Source organism: Macrobrachium nipponense, chromosome 35, assembly GCF_015104395.2.
Source record: "Macrobrachium nipponense isolate FS-2020 chromosome 35, ASM1510439v2, whole genome shotgun sequence".
Taxonomy (NCBI): Eukaryota; Metazoa; Arthropoda; class Malacostraca; order Decapoda; family Palaemonidae; genus Macrobrachium; species Macrobrachium nipponense.
The window spans coordinates 20,438,329-20,460,378 of record NC_061096.1 but is presented as its reverse complement, the minus strand read 5'-3'; the positions used below and the strand labels follow the sequence as shown (position 1 = coordinate 20,460,378).

At 37.8% G+C, this 22,050-nt stretch overlaps 2 protein-coding genes across 3 annotated transcripts in view; both read left to right on the top strand.

Moving 5' to 3' along the window:
• Positions 1–9,949: 9,949 nt before the first annotated feature.
• LOC135208465 (facilitated trehalose transporter Tret1-2 homolog) lies at positions 9,950–14,479 on the top strand. The gene is made up of 4 exons (XM_064240670.1): positions 9,950–10,290; positions 11,470–11,602; positions 11,835–12,010; positions 12,482–14,479. The coding sequence occupies exons 1-4, from the start codon at positions 10,186–10,188 to the stop codon at positions 13,673–13,675; spliced, it is 1,608 nt and encodes a 535-aa protein (XP_064096740.1). The 5' UTR covers positions 9,950–10,185; the 3' UTR covers positions 13,676–14,479.
• Positions 14,480–18,415: 3,936 nt separating this feature from the next.
• LOC135208463 (proteasome assembly chaperone 2-like) overlaps positions 18,416–22,050 on the top strand; it is a 115,285-nt gene continuing 111,650 nt past the window's right edge. Inside the window, exon 1 of one of the 2 annotated variants that reach the window (XM_064240669.1) lies at positions 18,416–18,689. In XM_064240669.1, coding sequence (XP_064096739.1) covers positions 18,627–18,689 — 63 coding nt within the window. In that variant the 5' untranslated portion in view covers positions 18,416–18,626. The remainder of the gene's footprint in view (positions 18,690–22,050) is intronic. The other variant, XM_064240668.1, reaches the window with a different exon arrangement.

The window sequence follows — 22,050 nt, the reverse complement described above, 5'->3', positions numbered from 1 at the left end:
CTGATACTATTGTCAGTCATATACGGCTAGGGAATGTGGTAGGCATCTTATATTTCATTTATAAATAAACAACAACACGAATACCACTGCATGATGCAGCACTTTATGACGCATGCAGAATTGTGACTTAGCTCCCACGGAAATACATTATTGTAGGTTCCCTAGTAGTTTTAAATATCACACCCGTGTATATTTGCAACTACTTGTATATTTTACCCGTATGAGCGTGTCTATCCTTTTGAAGAGTAAGGTCAAATGACTGTCGGACGTTAAGATGCCCAGATCTTGAGCATATGTTAAAGAGCAGAGCAGAGCTGAGAGAGAGAGAGAGAGAGAGAGAGAGAGAGAGAGAGAGAGAGAGAGAGAGAAGGATGGAGGGAGAGGGGCGTCAAGCAAGACTTCTTTCGAATGGACCGTTGAATTTATGCAATTCTGTCAATGTCCCTTTCCCAGGCCTTTGCTACCGGCGCTCAAGTGACAGTGGAGGGTTATGTATGTATCTGTGTGTCAGTATAATATATGTGTACATGTATGTACGTACGTGTGAGTGTATTTCAAGTTAAATGAGCTGTGTAACTATGAGCCATCCTTTTTGATATGTAGTATCTTAAAACTGATCTCCAGCTATACGATTTGTAATAAAAAAAAAAAAAAAAAAAAAAAAAAAAAGAGCAAGCTGTATTTCTAATAATATCCTTACGGTTTTGAAAAATCAACAGAGACCCATATTAATTGATAACAACTTTATTAGAAAAAGTCGAAGAAAATACAGAAAAAATAACGAAATTATTGCGTTTGTTAATAATTGTAAATAATGAACTACAAATGAGAATCCTGATTCATACCAACCTATTCCGCCATAATTTGCTTATTAGTCGTTTTTGTCTGTTATTTTCGTTTATTGCATTATTTTATTATTGTTAGGTATATGATAGTAATGCTTACATTTACATTTATGGTCTGATATCAATGTCGGTGTTGCATGTACACGGAAGCACATCATAATATATAAAAGTTAAATTTCTTTACGCGGCAGTTAGCATCATGAACAGTGAATGGCTCTTTGAATTCATGTATGTGATATGATGGCAAAAGATTACACGTCATATGCATAGCTCTTTTTTAAGGCCACTTTATGGGCTAAGGCAAAATCCACATCACCACAAACGTTTGGTACAAAAATACGATTCGTATAAACACAAAGAGCTTGGATTTAACATATAGCGGAATATGTCTATATATATTTCTTGCGTAATAACTCTAATCTACGGGTAATAACTTCCTAATTAGACTTACCGTTGTCCTACCTTGAGAATCGCGTGTATATACATGCACACGCTCACGCACACAGACAGACACAGACAAACACACTCATATATATACATATGTGTGTGTATGTATGTCTGTATACGTATATATGCATATATACATATATATATATATAATATATATATATATATATATATATAGATATATATATATATATATATATATATATATATATATATATATATATGTGCATATATATATGTGTGTGTGTGTGTGTGTATGTATGTGTGTGCGCGCGCGCCGTTTGTGTAAGTGTGGGAGCATGTATACACGAAATTCTAATTGTTCTCATAATATTCCTCTATTTTGGGTATGGGCATATCTAAGCGGGTAGAAGTTACCCACAAAAATCAAATGTAAGCGGAATATGTAAGGAATCCACTAAAACAGGAAATGCGAAAAGATAATTATTCAAACAAAAACATGAAAATATTTCGTACGAAAAGGCTGTTCTGTCCTTATAAAATATCGTGTAACCTACATTGCCTAACCCACTTACTTGATGGCTTAACTACGCTAATTATGTTTGGTCATTTTTGCAGTCCTAAATGTCTAGTTTGAAATTACTCTTACGGTTACTGGGTACGGATTGAAGTCGTTGTAAACGACTTCTATTTTATAATTTTTCTTTTTGTTCTTTTTATCTGAAGGAGCTAAACCTACTCTCCTCCTAAGCTCAGTGAGTCGCAATGCCTTTTAAAACTGCGTTTGAGGTGAATGTCCTCGTTAGACCTTGAAATGATCTAAATGTGTTTTGGACGCCCCCACCCCACCCCCCGTCCCCCCTGGCAAAGTAATCCCTCAGTGCATCCTTGGCTCTTGCTTGGATTTTGATCACTATTCTTAACACATATTTGGATTGTAGTAGTATTTTTGTAAACTGGTGTATTTTTCAAGTGCACATTACTTTCCTTGGAAGTTTATAAAAACACTGGTAAAACATATTTTATCGTGCATCAATTTTGAGCATTGGTTGTCGCGGTTATTATTCATTTCTCCTATTCCTTGGGAATATTTTCATTATTCCGACTTACCTAATACGTTCTTTTCAGTAATTCCCTCACACTACTAACACCATACTTATGCTGCAAAATCTGACTTATAATCCCACCAACTCCTATCGTTTTCTATACCTTTTTTTCAGGTGAAACCACCACACTCATCCTTCTATAGAATCTATAACAAAGGCCATCCTAGAATATAATAACAAATTCTGGTTGCAACAACCTGATATTGTTTATGAGGTTTTTAAATTTCGAAAGCCTAAATTTTGACAGAATTTGGTACTGTAATAACAACTACACATCAAAAGTTTTGACACTTATTTTACCACACTAAAAACGTAAATAAAAAAAGAAACATCTTCCATAAATTTCCCTCTCTCTCTCTCCTCTCTCTCTCTCTCTCTCTCTCTCTCTCTAAGCGCTGGATTCCGTCCAGTTCATATTAATAGTTTCTGTGGTCTCCTCACTTTCTGCTAATTGTCAGAACTTGAACAGAAAAGGCTCAATAATACAGAAGAACACATTGAAATTGCAGTTATTCTGCCTATTTACTGCTTATTTAGCCTGCAAAAATATTTGTAACGAATTTTAAAGACAAATGCAATGGCATTCACTTCATTGTCTCTCTTGGCCAGTCGTGAAAAATTATGATCTTGTTCCCTACCGTTTAACATGTCAGTCTCGTCAGGGTAGTCCAATTACGCTCTGAAAGCTTTTACGTTAATCCAGTAGGAAACAATGATTAAACAAAACTGGCTTTCTTGTGTTATCAAACTAAATAATCAATCACCGTAATTAAGATATACATATGCTTACATAATACCATAGCGAGCGAGCGAGCGCGCACGCACACATATGTATATAGTATATATATGTGTGTGTGTGTGTGTGTGTATTACTTTTTCGCTGCTGTTCACCGGAATAACTGGAGATCACTTGAATCTCGTTGCTTCATTCTTGAGAGAAGAGGGATTGCACTGGATTCTGAATTTTACTAACCCATGTGATGGTGGTTCAGCAACGTTTGTGATATACAGGGTTCCAGTCATGGAATAGTATATAAAAAAAATAACATCCACATTCTGTGATTGTGGTATCACAAAACCGTTAACAATCTTGCTTATCAAAGGCTGATGATATATGAGTTGCAGAATCTGTGGCTCATAACACCTGGACATTCACTCAGAAGTGTTTCTGATTTCGATTTGAAACATTTACGCTTATTGCACTGATTTCAGATACTACTCATGAGGCAAGGACCGCCAACGATTGTTCTGAACTAAGAAATGGAACGCGGAATTTTTTTGGCTAAAATGAAGTGTCCACTGGCCTAAATATTCTTCTTGTTCTGAGAATATGATGCAGGTAGAATATCTTGCCAATACTGTTGCTGAGGTCAGATGCTGGCTGAGCTTTTAGTAAAACCAACGGCATTCAGAAAATTCCCGTCACACAACTGATATTTCCGATAATGATCTTTATTTTGCTGTTACAGCTTATTGACTCGCTCTCGTCTCCAGACATACTTGAGAATTTAATGACTGCATTTCTGGGAACATAAAAGCAAAAACCTAAGAAAGAGTTGTCTCAGCATTCAAGTTGAAGATCTACCCGAAGAATCTGTAACAGCAAGTTTCTGGATTGTTATACAGCTTAAATAATTAGCCTGGACCGTCAGATAAAGAAATGAGATACTTCAACATCTAATCACGATTTCAAACCTTCAAAAGCGTCTCTTGGTCCATTCTAAATCAGTTTGCAAACATAGGACATTTCTTGTTGGTGCAGCCTTGAAAGTGCTGCTGCCCTTTGCTGTAAACTATTTCTGTGAGGAAGGATTTGAAGATCTCAGTCGCGTGTACAAACAACAAGACCGCTTGCAATTGGAACATGACGCAATATGCCGCGTGTCAGAAGTCACCCAGATTTGATAAGATGGCTAACAAAAAATTTGTCATGTTTCTCGGAAGTCGTTACCACTACCGCCGCTCCAGATTTTACCAACCCTAATTAGATATGTTAGTTTTAACAGCGTATGCCCCATTGCTTATGAGAACGCAATCAGGAATATATTTTGTTTATTTCCCAAGTCTCTACAGTTTCTTTCTTTACTTATTCTTAACGAAATAAATAAAATAGTAAGTTACCCCATTTTCGTTTCTTGTTCACAAAAGATATCAAATCTTTCGTTGACATGATGCAAACTATAAACAATATCTAACAAACAAAAAGAACTCCACCCAGTGAACCGAGTGAGTGCCGATAGTAAGGTTTCCATAAATAAACTTAAATGATGAGTACAGACCAAAGTCTAGTCTCATAAGCTACGTAGTTGGCTATAAGCTTCATGATAGGAGACAAAGGGTATGCTACCTATTTGAACTAAGTTATTTGTAAGTCATTTTTTTCCGTAAATGGCTGGTTCAGTAGAGTTCTTTGAAAAGTAGATAAACAAATACATTGATTGGTCACGCTAGCTGTAATAAAAAAAATGGAAAAAATTTAGAAATTTTATTCTTGGTTCACATAGACTCGGGAAGGCCAGAACGAAACTTGTGACGTCACATGCCCCATTATGCCACACATGTTGCCGGACAGTTATCTTTTAAATAATTACATTGATGAATATAAACATCATACACCCACTATTCAGTCTCTCGTTCTCAGCTAGTTATCATTATGTAAGAAAGAAGTCTCCAGTGAGGTTCAAGTTCTCACTCACTTAAAGAAAAATCGTATTTGCGCAAAGGTTTCAAGCCTTCTTGGAAGAAAAATGAGATATCTCAGAGTGTCGCTACTCAAAAGGTAAAACTGAAAGCTGAAAGAAAATATCTTCAGCAAGGAAAAACTTAAAACCTGAAGCTATCATAACAAAGGTAACGTATATATAATGTACTGGTTGATCTAAAATAACCATGAATTTAAAATTAATTCATCACCGGTTGAACCAGAATCATGCTCACAAAACTGGTCGAGTACGTACCCGCGAGCGCGCACTTGCAGAAACACGTGTGTTTGAACATGGCAGGAGAAATCTGTTTCAGGCGCAAGTTAGAAGAGTCACAGGTGGGCGCTTGACTCGTGAATTGATTTGGCCCGCCCTCTGTCTCGTTGCAGTAGGAGACTGCCCAAGCATTGAGGAATTCGAACAAAGCCGAATCCTCTCGAAGTATTGACCGTATGGTTTCGGCCTCTGCTAAGAGTCTTTGGTCGTTATACCAAGTAAAATAACAAATATTCTGACCCATAACAGCTTATGCGAATGCCAGACAAATACTCAAATGTTTACACGCGTAAAAACAAACTAATGACTCTATTATCGTACCGGCCCAATGCTTTCGGGTGCATGCGCCTCTAGGTCTAGCATCGAAGCCAACAGTTACATCAACTCAACCTGGTATCCGGCGGTTATAGAAGCTTACTGGGTCCAAAATAATTCCACGAGCAAGAAAGAGGAACAAATGACCTAGGAGAGATTGCATTCTAGGAAAACCTGGCAGTGGAACCCGGCCGTGAGGGAACCGGTTTCAAGCTACTAGAGCTGGTTGAATCCGGCCTGAGCTGTGGGCCACATCGGTTTCCCCTCACTAATTTATGCAAAGCGTGGGAGCTGAGGGGCGCAGATTCTGACTGTCGGTCTACTAACCTCTAAAGATTACCTCATTTCCACGAAAGGGTGTTCAAATATCATTGTTATTGCAGCGAACTGCTGGATGTTAACTGGTATTTTTTAATTCAGTGTGTGCATTTTTGTACCTTAGCAAGAAGTTTTTTCTTTTTATAGCGCTGATGTCAAATACGTTCATAGTGAGTTGCCTGGGCCATGTGTAGTTAACTTACAATGTACATGGATTATCCCTAACATTTTTTAAATGTATATACGAGAAATTATCATAAAAAATACAAATGTTATACCCATTCAAGTTACATAAAAAGACGCCCTGACAAAAGTAACAGACCTACGCGGTCAGCAGCATATAGGCTAATATAAATAATGATAATGATAAACTTGAAATATAAATATAATAGTAAAAGACGATGCAAACAATTTGTAACATCTAACGCCGAATTTAGGCACAAAACGTTAACCGTCTTCATCTTCACTGGGAAAACCTTTTACAAGCAGTCTCCCCTTGATGCCGTAACGCCTTAAATAGCAGCGATGCCACCCGTATGCACACTTTCGTACCTGTGCCTGCCGTGAAGTCTTTGTGGACAGAGCTAAAAATGCCTTTTGGTGCGACGCAGAAGGGAGTGGGTGAAATGGATTATGGTGGTATGTCCTTGTTTCCGAGCTGCGGCGTTTTTCTTATGATCGAGATATCGGTGGGCTTTGTCCTGTTCAGAGCAGCTTCGGTGTTTTTTCATGAATGTGGTCGTGAAGGTTTGAATTTGTGTTTTGGGCTTTCTTTACTATCAAGAATGCTTGTAGACCTTACTGTCAAGGTGTACTGACGTAGCTTTGAGCTAAGATAATTCTACAATTTATTTGTAAAAGGGTTAACTGGTTATTGGTCATTTTCATTAGTGTTATAACTACGCACTTACTGTGAGGTCATATTGCTGTTGCTCGTTTTATTCTTTCCTCTGAAACTGTCACTCTAACTCATAATAAATTTGAAGATAAAACTTCGGATGACTAGATTAATGTGACCGTTATGAAGCGAAAGTCACAGAGAATCCATTCCCATATTTACCACGTAAACAAATGCCATTAGAAAGAATTCCTTTCTTTTTTTCGGGTAAATAGGCGTCTAGTTGAATTCTAATGCACTTTGAAAGATTACTGTTCTATAGTTTACCAGGAATTAATGATATAAAGACTAATATAAGAGAGGATCAAAATAGCCAAAGGACATTACGTGCTGCCGAGGACGGTGAATTTACTCTGTCACTCACTCACACTCGGGAGAACTAATATTTGTGGTGTTTTCCTGAGACTTTACATTAATTCAAAATGTGAGGTGGGTGTTAAATATTCGTCTAAGTCTTCAACAGATTAGCCATGGAGCAAATTCTGTAGATTAACGAAGAAATTTTATTTTTTCATAGTGTTTTCGTGACGAATGCTAGATACCAAACATTAAAAATTATATTAAGCAATAAACATATAGAATTGGTATGAAGGATAAATCTTGCCAGTGTTTTAATTAAGCCAAAACATGTTTCTTTCATGCAACGAATCTCTGTACTTATTTAGTCGCAAATGAACATTTAGAAATGTCGTTGACTTTTGGATGTGCTGCAAAAGAGTGAATTATTTACTGATGAGTTAGATACTTAATACTGACATTTCTTCCCTTAAAATCATCAGTACTGCTTCTGAGGTTTTGAGATGAATCATTAGTTAAAAAATGGCTATAAAATTATAAAATTACCTTGTCATCAATTCATTTATCTTCAACTACAACTAGAGACCCATAGTGTGGGAGATTTGTTTCTTGATGTACCGAAATAACATTGTGATGAAGAAAATGTTGACAATACGAAAGTTTAATTGATATGCTAAAACCCAAAATTCTAATTTGAATGAATGCCTCTGATTTATTACTCTAGGATTTAATATATCTAAAAAAAATGTTTCGCAAAGCAAGGACAAAATGCTTACGTGACCAAAGTCTCATCACTGCTAACGTTTTGGTCAATTTAATGTAGAATGAATGAGGAATCTCTCTCTCTCTCTCTCTCTCTCTCTCTCTCTCTCCTCTCTCCTCCACGTCTCTCTCTCTCTCTCTCTCTCTCTCTCTCTCTCTGCAGATTTGAGCGCAGGCTGGGGCTACAAATGGTAGTATTTGTATAACTGTATGGTATATACATTACAAGGTAATGTTGTTCCTGGTCATATATATGTATATATATATATATGTGTGTGTGTGTGTGTGTGTGTGTGTGTGTGTGTAGAGAGAGAGAGAGAGAGAGAGAAAATGGATATATCTTATTGCTGAAACAAAGTTCATCGGGTTTCCCCTTTTCAGAAAAAACGCTCTCAAAATTTTCAAATTATCATGGATCTATTGATGAGACACCTATACACCTTGCTGTGGAAGAATTCTCGACCTTTGACCATTCATGCAAATACCGGAGAGAGAGCAGTAAAGGAATTCTCTGGACTAACAAACACAATCTCAAATAATTTGAACTACTACTGTTGGTTCAGAAACATACAGCAAACGCGAATAGTCTGGAGCTTGCAAGAGGACCCTGGAAACCTGGGCTGGCCTATTTCATCGTAACAGGTGGTTTGGAAAGAGAGCGGGGGTGGAGGTGAAGCGAGGGGGAGAGAGAGTGAGAGCATTGGGTGCGAACATTCTGGAGCTGAGGAACATGACTGCAGCAAAGCCCTGCATTCTGCATCCAATGTCTGCGCTTTGGACAAAGAGTGGCGGCGAAAGCGAAAGCGAAAGGGAGAGGTGATAAGGGACGTTGCGTCGTTTACATGATATGTGAAATCGGCCTATTTTTCATCTTTTCCTTACTTTACATAAGAGGCGACTTACCTCATTCACCATACGGCAACTCACCTCGTTCCTCCGCCTGTTCAAAGCGTCACATAACAAAAGGTGGCCCATGTTACGTATGTGGGTCTGCAGACGTTGAAGGCAGTCATTGTTGTCAATGGAAGTTTATCATCATAGAAGAAATGCACTCATATCTACTAACAAATTTTCAAAGCAATATTTAGCAACTAATGGTTGAATGAAATGGCAATCAGAGGTAGCAATCGACCCATAGAAGTAGGCCGAGGATGAGAACGAATTTTCGAGAAGCAGACGCAGCTGAAGATGATAATAAGTGGTCAGATCAAAGTATAACTAGCCAGACCATTGCTTGGGACTTCTGTAAACACAGCAAACATATGCTCATGTTCGATAAATGAACGTAAATTTGGTATAAACTCGAAAACACACACACGCAATATATATATATATATATATATATATATATATATATATATATGTGTGTGTGTGCGTGTGTGTGTGTGTGTGTGTGTGTGTGTAAAAACATGTACATAAATATTTGTAAGTAGAATGAAGATTTCCCCATTTTTTATATATTCTAAACGTAGGATTTCACCAGGGGCCAACAGACTGACGTTCCTGCAAAGATAGCCAAATCTGAAATCATCCGCATACAGGTCGTCTCCCGAGGCCTCTTTTCAAAATCAGTGGACTCCTTGAAGTATATTACTTCGTTAATGTCGTCTGTATTATATTTTCACTTGATGAAAAATCCCGTTTCTTGAAAGAAATTAATCTACTACCTAAACAGAAAACACAGAGACGGAGTCACGCAGCGATGTTTCCCAGTCAGAGAAACTTCGAGAACCAAGATCGAGGGGAAACTATCTATGGTTCCATGAGTTGTAACGCTGAATTGATAATATTCGTCTGTCCGAAACTCCGTCCAGATCATTAATCGTATATCCCTCAAAACTCCTAACAAATAAAATATGAAATGTTTCGTGAAACGCTCAGTGTAAATACTACATGCACTTGGCGTACTGCCGACAACTAGACAAGGGATGGGGGTGTCTATCTCTCGGTAACCGAGGGTTACGTCAGGAGGGAGGCAGCAGCACTGTATTGACCGCGAAGACGCGAACCCAGTATATAAGGTAACAGAGGAACGATTGGTTTCCCAGTATATCCGTCAGCAACAGTCAGGTCAACTGTCCCGTCCTGAAACAAAGCCGGTCCATTCCTCTCGAGAGTAAAGACGACGATCACAATAGTGATTACTTCTTATTGTGATTTTAGTCGCAACGTATGCCTCGGGTTTCAATTTGCTCTTTCATTCCTTAAGAAGTTTAACACTTCTTGTGCTTTTTTACGTCGTTTTTAAAGTTATCCGTATGGACACTAAAGTGGAAGAAACAGACAAACTGCAACAAGACGTGACAAGTCAATTGATGCCAGATGCAGAGAAAAAACAGTTTATATCACCAGTATTTCGCCAGGTAAGGAAATATGCCATATGTCTAAAGCTGAACTTCACTAACTCCTTTTTACGCTGAAGTTCATTTTATTTCTTTTTAGACTCAATCACATAAATCACTTGCCGCGCCAAACTTTGGTTATCCAGATAAATTTTCACTACCATTCGTAACTGTTCTTTAAGTTTCTCATGCGTTGCACACATGTCAACATGCCTACATCCAAGTATTTTTGGTTGTCTAGAAAGCTGACACGAGGATTTTGATTTAGATATACTAAAAAAAAATTTTGCTGGTTGTGGAATCATAAATTTTTTTGCAAAACAAAATCGTTTTCCTTTATTATTTTAAAGATACTTAGACGAAAGATTTCCGCGCCTGGCACGTGCGAGTATGCATGTACGACACTCGCACGTGCCAGGCGCGGAAATAAGATTGTTTACAGCTAGCGAGAGACATTGCGTTCAGTGTGTTTGTTAGTACGAAAACTTTTTCCTACTAGAGTGAATGTATGTACTAATTTAGGAAGAATGTTTAAAACTCCAGCCTGTTACTCATTCTGCTTTCATGATTCTGTCTTCAGAACGTTACTCTGATAAAATAAATAGATATATATGTAACTCATTACCCTCACCTTAGTAGAATATATCTTCAAGTTAATGGTAGGCATTGTTAATAAGTTATTCACATTAAATTCTTTTTTATCCTGAAGGAGCTATGGCAGGAACCAGTGACGTTTAAAATTAACTGGGTCGTGTCGCTTACTTTTACATTTAAAATTAACTTCGTCCTCTGGTGTTCAGAAGACCTTGTCAGTGATTTTGGGATCAGGAAAAAACAGACATTCCGTTATGATGGAGTTACTCACAGGACGATAAACTGACCATGAATTCAAATGAACTATATTTTTCTTTAATTTTGGCTCTTATCTATATCATGTTCCTGGGAAACTTGTCGGATACGTAATAGTCTTCCTGCCACAAACAGTTTTTCTTTGAATACTTAGACCAAAAGTATCAGTACTAATTACGTATTATCATCTCAAGGCTCCACTGCTTATCAGTCAATATTTCACAAACCTTTAAACTACTCTTTACGTAAACAGAGAATAGACATTTAAAAACAATATTCTACCTTTGGTGATGATAAGCAGATATGCACAGCATTACGAACTGCAATTTATCTTTTAATTTTCTCCTCCAGATCGCTTCTGCTGTAGCAGTTGGCTCAGCAGGTTGTGTCTTCGGAATAGTCATAGCATTTTCATCAGTAGCTTTAGGAAACTGGAAGATCGAGGGAGGCGTTAGCCTAAATGAAGAGCAAATTAATTGGTTTGGTAAGTAAAAGCCATTGTTATTGTGTAGACCTATTGCACAGAAGTAGACAACATGGAAACATTTCCCATTTTGTATTTTCATCGTCTTTCATTAGCATGTGGTATTTTATATAAAAGATATATATATGTAATATGTATGCGACCCCATAACTTGACAAATGTTTTCTGTTATTATTCTTGCGCTATTTTTAGCTCACGTTTAGCTAATGTTCGAATCTATTTTACTTTCCAGCAATCGTCGTTCAGCTAGTGTCGATTCCCGGGTCGGTGGTGGGTGGTGGCCTCGTGCAGCTCTTGGGTGCTCGACGTCTGTTGATCCTAATCCTTCCCCCACTCGCTCTGACATGGCCTATATTACTTCTGTCGAGGGACTCTCCCACGGCTATGATCATTCTCAGAGCCATACAGGTAATAAATACTTCCTCTATCTAATAATTAAAGCATACATAACAGTATTTTTCTGTATATTTGTAAAATACAATTGGAAGGTGTTGTCTTATTTGCTTGATTTCTTAGTAATTACTCAGAAACAGAATCTAAGAACATTTTATGGCTTCTTTCACTTTTATTCTAAGTTTTGTTTTAATTGCATTGCTCGATTTCCAGAACATGAGCTCAATGGTTGTCGTTAGAGTAGACATTATTCCCGCGAGAATTCTGAACAAAGCTACTGTGCAATGAAAAAATAAAAAATGGCTAACTGGTTTCAGTTATTCAGAAAAACGTGATATTATACTTTGTTATTATTTTAGTTTATGGTACTGACAGCCAGATTACCGGCTTATTCCATTTCACACTTAGCACTATACTGTATATTAACTGGGAAATTTGAGAAAAGCGAAATTAAGTAAACTAACTGTCAATTCTGTTTACTTTCAGGGACTCTTGACTGCTGGCGGATCTATCTGTGTTTACGTGTACCCATGCGAAGTGAGTGAACCGAAAAGAAGGGGACTCCTGGGGGCTGTGCCGGAGGCTGCCTTTTCCCTGGGATTCCTCCTCACTTACTTCATGGGTGGAGTCTTCCACTGGACAACGGTTGTCCTCATCATTCCGTTTATCTTCGTTCCATGCATGATTTTTCTGCTGATGGTGCCAGAGTCTCCTACGAAGTTAATTCAGCAGGGTAGAATTGAAGAAGCCAAATACACTTTAAAAAGTCTCCGAGCTCCCGACCACGATGTTGACATGGAAGTGATGGAGATGCAGAATGTCTTTTCGTCAAGCAATCATTGTGAAGAAGGGCGTTGCCAAGATATTCGAAGTCTTTCTAAACTAAACGCCTTACTGCCAGTGGCTGTGTCGACTACTTTACTTGTCCTGAAAGAGTGCACGGGACAGCTTGTTCTTGCTTTATTCGTTGTCCAGATTTTCCAAAATGCAAATGCTGAAATTTCACCCTACCATGGCTCTGTGATTGTTGGAAGTGTTCGTTTCCTTTCAAATATCGTGGGTGCTTTCCTCCTTGGTCGTCTCCCACGAAAGAAAATAATAATTATTGCCTCTCTAGTTGCTGGTGTATCTGTTGCCCTGTTAGGATGCCACTTTTATGGACATGAAAATGAGAGCAAAGTAGCCTGGGCTCCTCTTTTATATTTGGCAGTGTTCACATTAGCATTTGGCATAGGCATCGGCCCCACAAGCTACCTGATTGCCACAGAATTACTGCCCAGTTCAGTTCGAGGCACAGGAAGCGGAATTGCTGGAGCCGCAACTTTTGCAGCACAATTCTTCATCACTTTCCTTGCAGCACAAACATCAGCCTTAAACCTCTACATATCCTTCTGGGGATATGCAGCTGGGTGCCTGACTTTAGTCACATTTGTCCTTTTGTTACCTGAGACCCAAGGACTGACTTTGCAAGAGGTGGAGAATTTTTGGTCTAAGGTAGCGACAAATATCCATTGTCCCGAACGTAAAAAGCCGCTCAAAGAACAAAACAATAACGAAGATAATGCAGGTTGTAATGCCAACATGGACAGCACGAGTTCATCTCATAACGATCGAGTTTTTGGAAGAGTTGTTACTATGGTGGACCTTGGAAACAGAAAAGAAATTGTAGACACAGTTTAGGATAATATTTCATTCATCATTGAAATATACGTATCATCATTATCATCATCATAACATTTTTACACGAGATTTATTTTCCTATTACAGCGTTGAACGCGTAATGGGTTCTCTCCACTGTTCTATCTTTTGCACTAGCCATGAATCTCATCATTTTAAAATCACACCTTCGCAGAAACCCCTCCTTTTCTTTTGTAAGTGCATCAGTTAGCCTATAGACGTCTGCATACCAGCAATAAGTACTTTTCTGAAAACCCCACAAACTCAGCCACTCTGTACACCTACGCACTGCGCCACTCATCTGTTCATCTGTATATGTCGCGCGCTCTAACTTCCTGGAGATTACAAACCTGTCCATCACCAGTTCAGACCCTTCCTAGTCTGACTTTCCTCTCTCCCCTCAAAACTATCAGATTTTTACACACTTCGTGGGCAAACATTGATCTGTCTGCCTTTCACCTGCGCTAATATTTCTTTTCGCGTCATATATCCACATTTTTCACTCAAATCTTTCTTCACAATATATATGCATATCATATATATATATATATATATATATATATATATATATATATATATATATATATATATATTGTGAGAAGCAAAGGGAGGGCATATATTATCAGATATAACTTCTTCCAATAATAATGTATAAGTATAAGAGGATATTGATATATAGTTCTATATGTGATATAAAATGTAAGCCAGTTTTTGTTACATAGTTTCTTTTATTTTTCTTGTAAGCGCGAAGAATTTATTGAGAGTTAGAAACATGTATATCTCTATTTTTTTATAAATAAAAGACAAATACGGTTACCTGAGTTACTTTATTTACCTAAGTCATGAATTTCTACTATGAATATATAAATATTCACTTATAGAATATCCATTTGAGCGGATGAGACTTTGCGTTCACAGAATATAGTGGTGTATTGTGTATGCTATAATGCATGTGCATACGTATCTGTATGCGATTCTGCGGTTATACAGGATTTTCGGTAAAAGTAATGGTAACATGGCAGCTTGAAGTACATATCTCCAGTTAGATTGAAAAAGAAAGAATGTGATATCAGTGCCACCCTCCTCATGAAACTGGATTATCCACTTCAAGATGATCAATTTCGCCTTTGATAAATTATAGTAAACTATTAAAAGCCAGACGAAGAATCATTAGGATAACCATTTATGAAGGCAATAACTAAAAGATAAAAAACCAGAAAATATGAGCATCAATCGGAAAGTGTTCCCATCTCAGCCTATAACAAGGAAAAACAAGGGAATATCGGTTTTATGGATATATAAAACAGATTAAAGTGTGTTTACTCCAGAACATGTAAAAGATTATGCCAGAATCAGTTTGATGGCATTATGATAAAAGCAATATTTCATTCAATAGGAAAACCTCTGAGGTAGATAAGGGTGCGTTTTGACTACAGAGCTGAGACGAGGGGAATGACAGGGGATGTAGGAGGAAATTTTAGGGATAAGCAAAGGGATCCTGAAGGGAGTGTGGAGATGTTTTTTCCTTTTTCTTTTTTCGTAACTAATAGACTATCGACTGAGGACAGTAAGAAGTCCCAAGACTAGTAAAGTAATTGAAAACTTAAAAGGAGCTACAGCAAGATAAGGTTTAATGGAAGCCATGGAAATGAAGCAATAAGATTTGTGTGGATTCTGGAAGCGTGGAAATTGTTTACTCTCTTGGGTGTTTGGGGAGACTCTAAACGATGGTGGCAGAACGTCAAAGGAGGCGAGTCGTGCGAGGAGAACAGAAAGGGACTGCCCTCAAGAGATGAAGTTGGCTTGTATGAAAGCGCTGATGACCAAATTTCCATGTACGGACAAGCAGTATGGATGCTTAAAGCGAATGAACGAATGAGGAGGGGGATACTGTGATGAATTGTTGTGTGTGTGGAATAACCAATACTGAAATTGAGAAAAATTGTTTAACGACGAAGTGGTTAATGGGTTGTCATAGTTGAAAACATTGCTCAGATTATTTGAACAGGGTTTGGGTGGTGGAAAGAATACCAGATGATATGAAGGTGAGAAGTGCTATTTTACTCCGACAAATTTTAGGAAGAGACTGGGGCGCTTTTTAAAGTTTTTTTAAAGTCAATCAGTGCGCAGTTGCCAATATAAGAGAATCATCTTCATAACAAGATAATTCGAGAAATGGGTAGTTTCGGGCATATATATACATCATCTCTATAAAATCAATTTTTTCATAATTCATTATCAATTTTGCAGCGCCTCAGTGGCGTGGTCGGTATGGTCTTGGTCTGCCACCTCGGTGGCCGCTATTTCGATTCTCGGGCATTACATTGAGGGGTTAAATATGTGAATTTCTGGTGATAGAAGTTCACTCTCGACGTGGTTCGGAAGTCACGTAAAGCCGTTGCTTCCGTTGCTGAATAACCACTGGTTCTATACAACGTAAAAACACCATACAAACAAACAAACAATTATCAATTTTGATTGGTATGAAAATTGTAAGCCAAGAAAGTGGCCGAACGCTCTAAGTTTTCGAATCCACTGAAGTCAAGTAATCGTGAGACAGTTAAAATGTCTAATCCACGGAGAAGTTGAGGTTTATACTCTTAAGTTACATACACTAAAGTCACCGCTTGGTCCACTCCCAGATTCAACAACTGATGAACTCTTCTTCCCAAAATGAGGCCGCCTTCCATCACTGAGTTTGAAAATGTATCGTATCATTAGGCGCCGATCGATAATTCCCCAACATTGCCTATTAAAAATGAGATATTAGAGACTGGTTAAAAAAAGGATATAAATCGGGGAGATAGTCTGAATAAATGCAACTTAATAATCATGTATAAACAAGGCTTTTGTAACTGACGGACTTGGGACACTAGTACCATGGACACCAGTATCATGCCACCGAATTTATATTGGCGCAAGCGAAACATTATGTTGTAGTAAAGAAAAGTCATTTTTTAAATTGTAGATCTGAATGTTCTAGGCAACGAGTCAATAGACTGGATATCAGTTGAGATTTAGGCGAAAGTTGGTAATGAAGACATTCCGTCCATCTGAACAGATTGTGAAGCTTTCTTATCTGCCTGAAATCAAGAGGAGAAGAGAAGAGAAGAGAGAGGAGAAGAAGAGAGAGAGCGAGAGAGAGAGAGAGAGAGAGAGAGAGAGAGAGAGAGAGAGAGAGGCATTGTTTAGCATGATATTGAATTGGCAAAACATGTAAGGTTTTCTTAACTTAGATGAAGAATGGAAATCTTGAGCTAACCAAGTCAAGAACGCAAACCATTTGCCCTGGAAAACGCTAAGTCATGGAGTGAGAGAATGATTACACATCTCGGAAAATAAAAGGGAGAATAACTAAGTATCAGAAATGAACTCGGTCACTTGTTTTGAAGAAACAATAAAGATAAAAAATGTAGTTTATTAGTTAAACCAATAATTAGCAAATTTTATTTGTAGTTAATTCGGTGCTATAGAGAACTTTGTCAATTTTGAGAGTTGTACCCAAATTATCTTTAGCCCCCTTTATCCCCTCCATGTTCATTCTAACTCCATTTGCAATTCTATCATTTATTTCCGTTTTAAGCTTCTGCTTTGTATACTGTTTCACGTAGAATTAACTTCGTACTGTTTAAACATATCACGCTTTCTCCCCTGCAGTTTATATAAGGTTTCTTCATTTGTGCTACTACTTCTTCACCAGCCTTTTCCTAACTTCTGTTATATGTTGTATAGAACATTATTTTTCTTATATTTTATTCCATTTTCCACAGGTCATACCGTTCTAGCTATCAGGGTGTCACTGGGCATAGTTTACGGATGTTCAAACAAGCTTTTCATATTTTTGTACAGTTTCCCGTCCAATTCTCGTATTCCGCTTTCCTTTATTCTTCCCTAGGGTTTCTCCATAAGCACGATAGCAAGGTTTAAGACAGCTTCATATATTTGGATTTTTATTTTATGGTTATATCTCCTGTATTTCCATGTTTCATAATATCATATATCATGAATTCCATTTTACTTTCCTTTTTTACATACTTTGTTTATGGTCACCTTTCTCATTGTACCATTCCCCCAGGTATTTGTACTCTTTCTCTTTGTATTCCAACATCGGTCCCTGCTTCTTCAGTATTCACACTCCCACCCAACTACCTACCCTCCCCAACAATCACACTCCCCCACAAACATTACACTGCTAGAGCTAGGTGCAGAAATTATCGCTCATAAAAAGGGCACAGAAAACTGCTGCATGTCCGTGCTAATTTTTCTAATATCTTGCGTTCTGTATGTTATCCCCTCTTTTATCTGATACTAAGTTCAATTGTTAGTTGCTAATTAATTACTTTGGCTGATAAAATTCATGTTTCCCTGGCGCTTAAGTTGATTTTTAATGTCTAGCCCATGATTTTTCATGACACATTTCCCTGCACCAGCATTATTTACGATAATTCTTTGCGAACAAACGAACAATACTGTAGCTACCCATGAAATCTCGTACCACCTGAAAATTATATTATTGTTACTTTACTTAATTTTTGTTACAAACACAATGTTTTCTATTTTACTATTTTTTTTAATGAAAATTAACGTGCGACTAATCTGCTTAGTTGTTTCAAGGGATTAACAACCTTGTATACCTTTACTGTTACTGAAATAAAGCTGTCTCCAGGTTTAACCAGAAGCGCTCGCTTCTTTTCTTATTTTCACTTGTTCCCCCTCTTCTCTCTTATTTCCTAAAATAGTATTCACGAATTCTCGGACCTTGTGATGAATGCAATCTTTTCGGAAGGACAGTTGAACAGGCAAAAACCTCCACTGAACAAGTGAATTAACTGTAACGAGCCGTTTCAGAGGAAAGTCCCTCCTATTACTACTGATACTATTTCACGTTTTCAAGTTATGGCGTTTGCCTTGTCATCGTAAATACTAGTTAACGCTGCCGTCACTCATCTGGAAAATGATTGTATATCCCGTAAAGGAATCATTAATTTCAAACTTAAATGGATATACATTGTTACTGGTAAGTAGCATAGACTACTATAATTCTCAGCTACCTAGGTAATACGAGTTAGGGCTAGAAGACAGGGCTGTACCATGGTGCGTCCATGTTTATATTGTACCCCCTAAAGCATCACTCTTTTTCGATAGTGCAGCTGTCGCTAGGTAGGTAACCATAATATGAGTTTCTTTGAATATACAGAACATTAACATTAGAACCACAACGTGACCCGCCCCTATCTGCAACCTCTTTCACTCCTTTTACTGTAGCTCCGTTCATAGGCTATTAAAGAGAAACAACCGACTGGACTAGCGGATCCAGTTTTCACCGTATGTGGATCTTCCCCCCGAAAAAGTACTTTTACCGTACGGTAACACGTCCTGACACCAGAGATGGGCACCAGTCACTAGGGTAAAACACCACGGCAGGCCAAACAGGCCACCTACAATCAACGCTTGCCACCCTCCAAAAAAGTACATTATAACGCGTCCTGACACCGGAGATGGGCATCAGTCGCGACTTCTTGTTGGTGAGAAACAGAGCTAAAGACCTCTACTCTTCTGTCGAAGTAAGTATTTTCTCCAAAGTTAGAAATTAAGGCCAAATTTTAAGATTTAAACAGAGGGTACTGAAAACGGTCTCAAACGTAGTGCAAATTTCACCAAAACGCGTTCAACATTTTTACTTACAACTCGAAGTATTTAGAAGATTGACGCCATCTTGATGTTTACGGAGTCGCTTGTGTCAATAAACTAACCATTTCCTGTAATAAATCCACACACCACTTGTGCCCACAGACGCTGGGGCACTTTTATCACAACAAACTGAAAACTTTTCCTCACCGAGTAAACAACTGTTTTGTAGAAGACGACGACGAAGCGTGCACTTCGATAATTTTGTAAATAAATAGTAAAAAAAAAACATCAATATTTTACATATTTATGATTAATTTGAAAATATTCGTTATTGAAAAAGTAACTCGATTCTGACTCCAAATTTAAGTAAATTATTTTTTGGAATTCGAAACGTTCTTTCAAGTCCTGTATTATGACGTCACGACATCTTGACTTTCGTACCTATTGTAAATAATTGCTTTACTCAACTTTCTTGCAGAACAGTTTACCAGTTATTCATGCAGATTATCAGCTCTTCATGTAATTGGTATAATCGTAATGCGCATATATATCTTCATTATTTACTTTTTTGGATATATGAAGATGTTTTCTGCTGGATTATTGCCCGTAGTGTGACGCAATCGTTTTTTCGGTCGATGCGCCTCTGTTTTTCGCACCATAAGAAATTATGGGGCCGAATTTGCAATGACCAGAAAGTCGTTTTAAATTAAAAGAGGAAAGTTAGCATTGAGGGGCATATGTTTTGATTGAGAAAAATACAAATTTATTCAATAGCTTTTTTGTAAAAAATACTTTATTACAAAAAACTTGATTGACAACTAAGCAGCATACCTACTATGGGTTTCAGAGACAGTGCAAGCACGTTTTTGGGCAATACCTATTTCTGTAACGAACACAATCGTATCAGAACGAGATTTTGTATAGTGCATTACACCCAGTGCCGTAATTTATGGAAGGGTATCGTGAATCACTAATTGTAAAGAATAACGACACTTGTCCTTGTACCAAGAGACAAAAACTCCATTATGCAGAAATGGATACGAACACGCGTACAAAGCTCCACCTACCTACCCCCCCCCCCTCCACCGCCACCGTCCTTCTTCCTCTCTCTCTCTCTCTCTCTCTCTCTCTCTCTCTCTCTCTCTCTCTCTCTCTCTCTCTCTCTGTTGCCATTCGGTATGTGTTGACCCTCCAAACTGGGTATAAGACTACACACAAAACGTTGAAATTGGTGAAATTAGGCTATGTATTGGAAGTATATATACATAATTATTAAGGCAATTTTTATCATTATTGGCATTACTATGACAAATAGAATTCATGGAAACTGTTTATAATAATGAAACAGCGTATGTGTGAAGCCTCCACTAATGTGGCAACGATGATTTTGCCATTCTTAGCATGCAAACATTAAAGGTTACATTTATTTCTGGCATACGGTTATTAAAGAAATTCAAAATACTAATATAGACTGAAATCTATTAAAAGTGCTAGCAAAAAAAAAAAAAAAAAAAAAAAAAAAATGTATATAATTCACTTCTCCATAGTCGTTGCTCTATGCACTTATCCATTGGTCGTATTCCTCTATGGGTTTTCGGGCAGCCAGATGTACGAAATGTTAGAAACATTTGATTGTTATCTACTTTAGAAATATCTGTAATTTTTGGGGGGTAATTTGGTTGCAAAAAAGGGATAATATACATGAATTAAATTAAAATGGTTTAAATAACCAAAAGTTTAAATAACAAAGTAAAATTTTAAACTAAATAACGAGTAAAGTAAACAATTTAGGGAATAAAACTTTGCAGTTTCGTCGTCTGCTGTTCGTAACTGTGTTTGTGGCATGCGCACTTAGGAACCAGCAACAGTAACGGGTTTAAAGTGCAATGTGGAGTGAACTGAGACCAAAATGTGTATAATAACAATCAAATAAGCACTGTGGAGTTTCAGTTGTGATGGCAGTAAGGATAAAAACCGCCGATTACAAGGTAAGAATGAATTCAGTTCAAACCATAACCCCGGGAATAACAAGTTTCATACTTTCACTAATATAGGCAACAAAATGTTTTTTGTTCCGACACGGCATACAAACCTTCGGTCCTTTTACAATAGGAAGGTACTAGCGGCAGCTGGATAGGTCGTAAGCTTTCGAACAAGGGGTTCGGTAGTTAACTGCTTGTCCGACAGGCCGCGCAGCGCACGACTGGTAGGTAAACAAACCACTTTTGCTTTCGGCCTGCTGGCGTGTGGACGTGTCATCGCTCTCTGCCGCTTCATCGTCGTTGCTTTCGCATGATTGTGTTTTTCTTTTTCTATTTATCTAGTGAAACTGAATTGTAAGTACAATCATTTCATATTTATTCCCATTGAATTCAATTGTGAATTAAAGGATCTTGGTCTTTTCACCACGCCCTCTCCGATTACCCGAGTGCCGGGACTGAAGGGCGTAAGTGCGGGAATTCATTTTCCCAGAAATGATCCTCGTATTGTGTATGCTCGGTGCCGAGGGCGGGAGCGCTCCCTCCGAGCGTATATTTGGGTTTGGAAAAACTTATTCAGTATGGAAGTGGAATCGCAAGTACAGTATTCTTTTTCATTTTCTATATTATTTTGATTGTAGCAATACTCATTTTGGATCAGTTTTCCGAGCTTACCCGGAAATTGATCCTTTCCCCCCCTTTTTATTTTGAATGAAGTGAAATCGCAAGTGCAGTTCTTTTTCATTTTCATTTTTTATTGAGATTGCA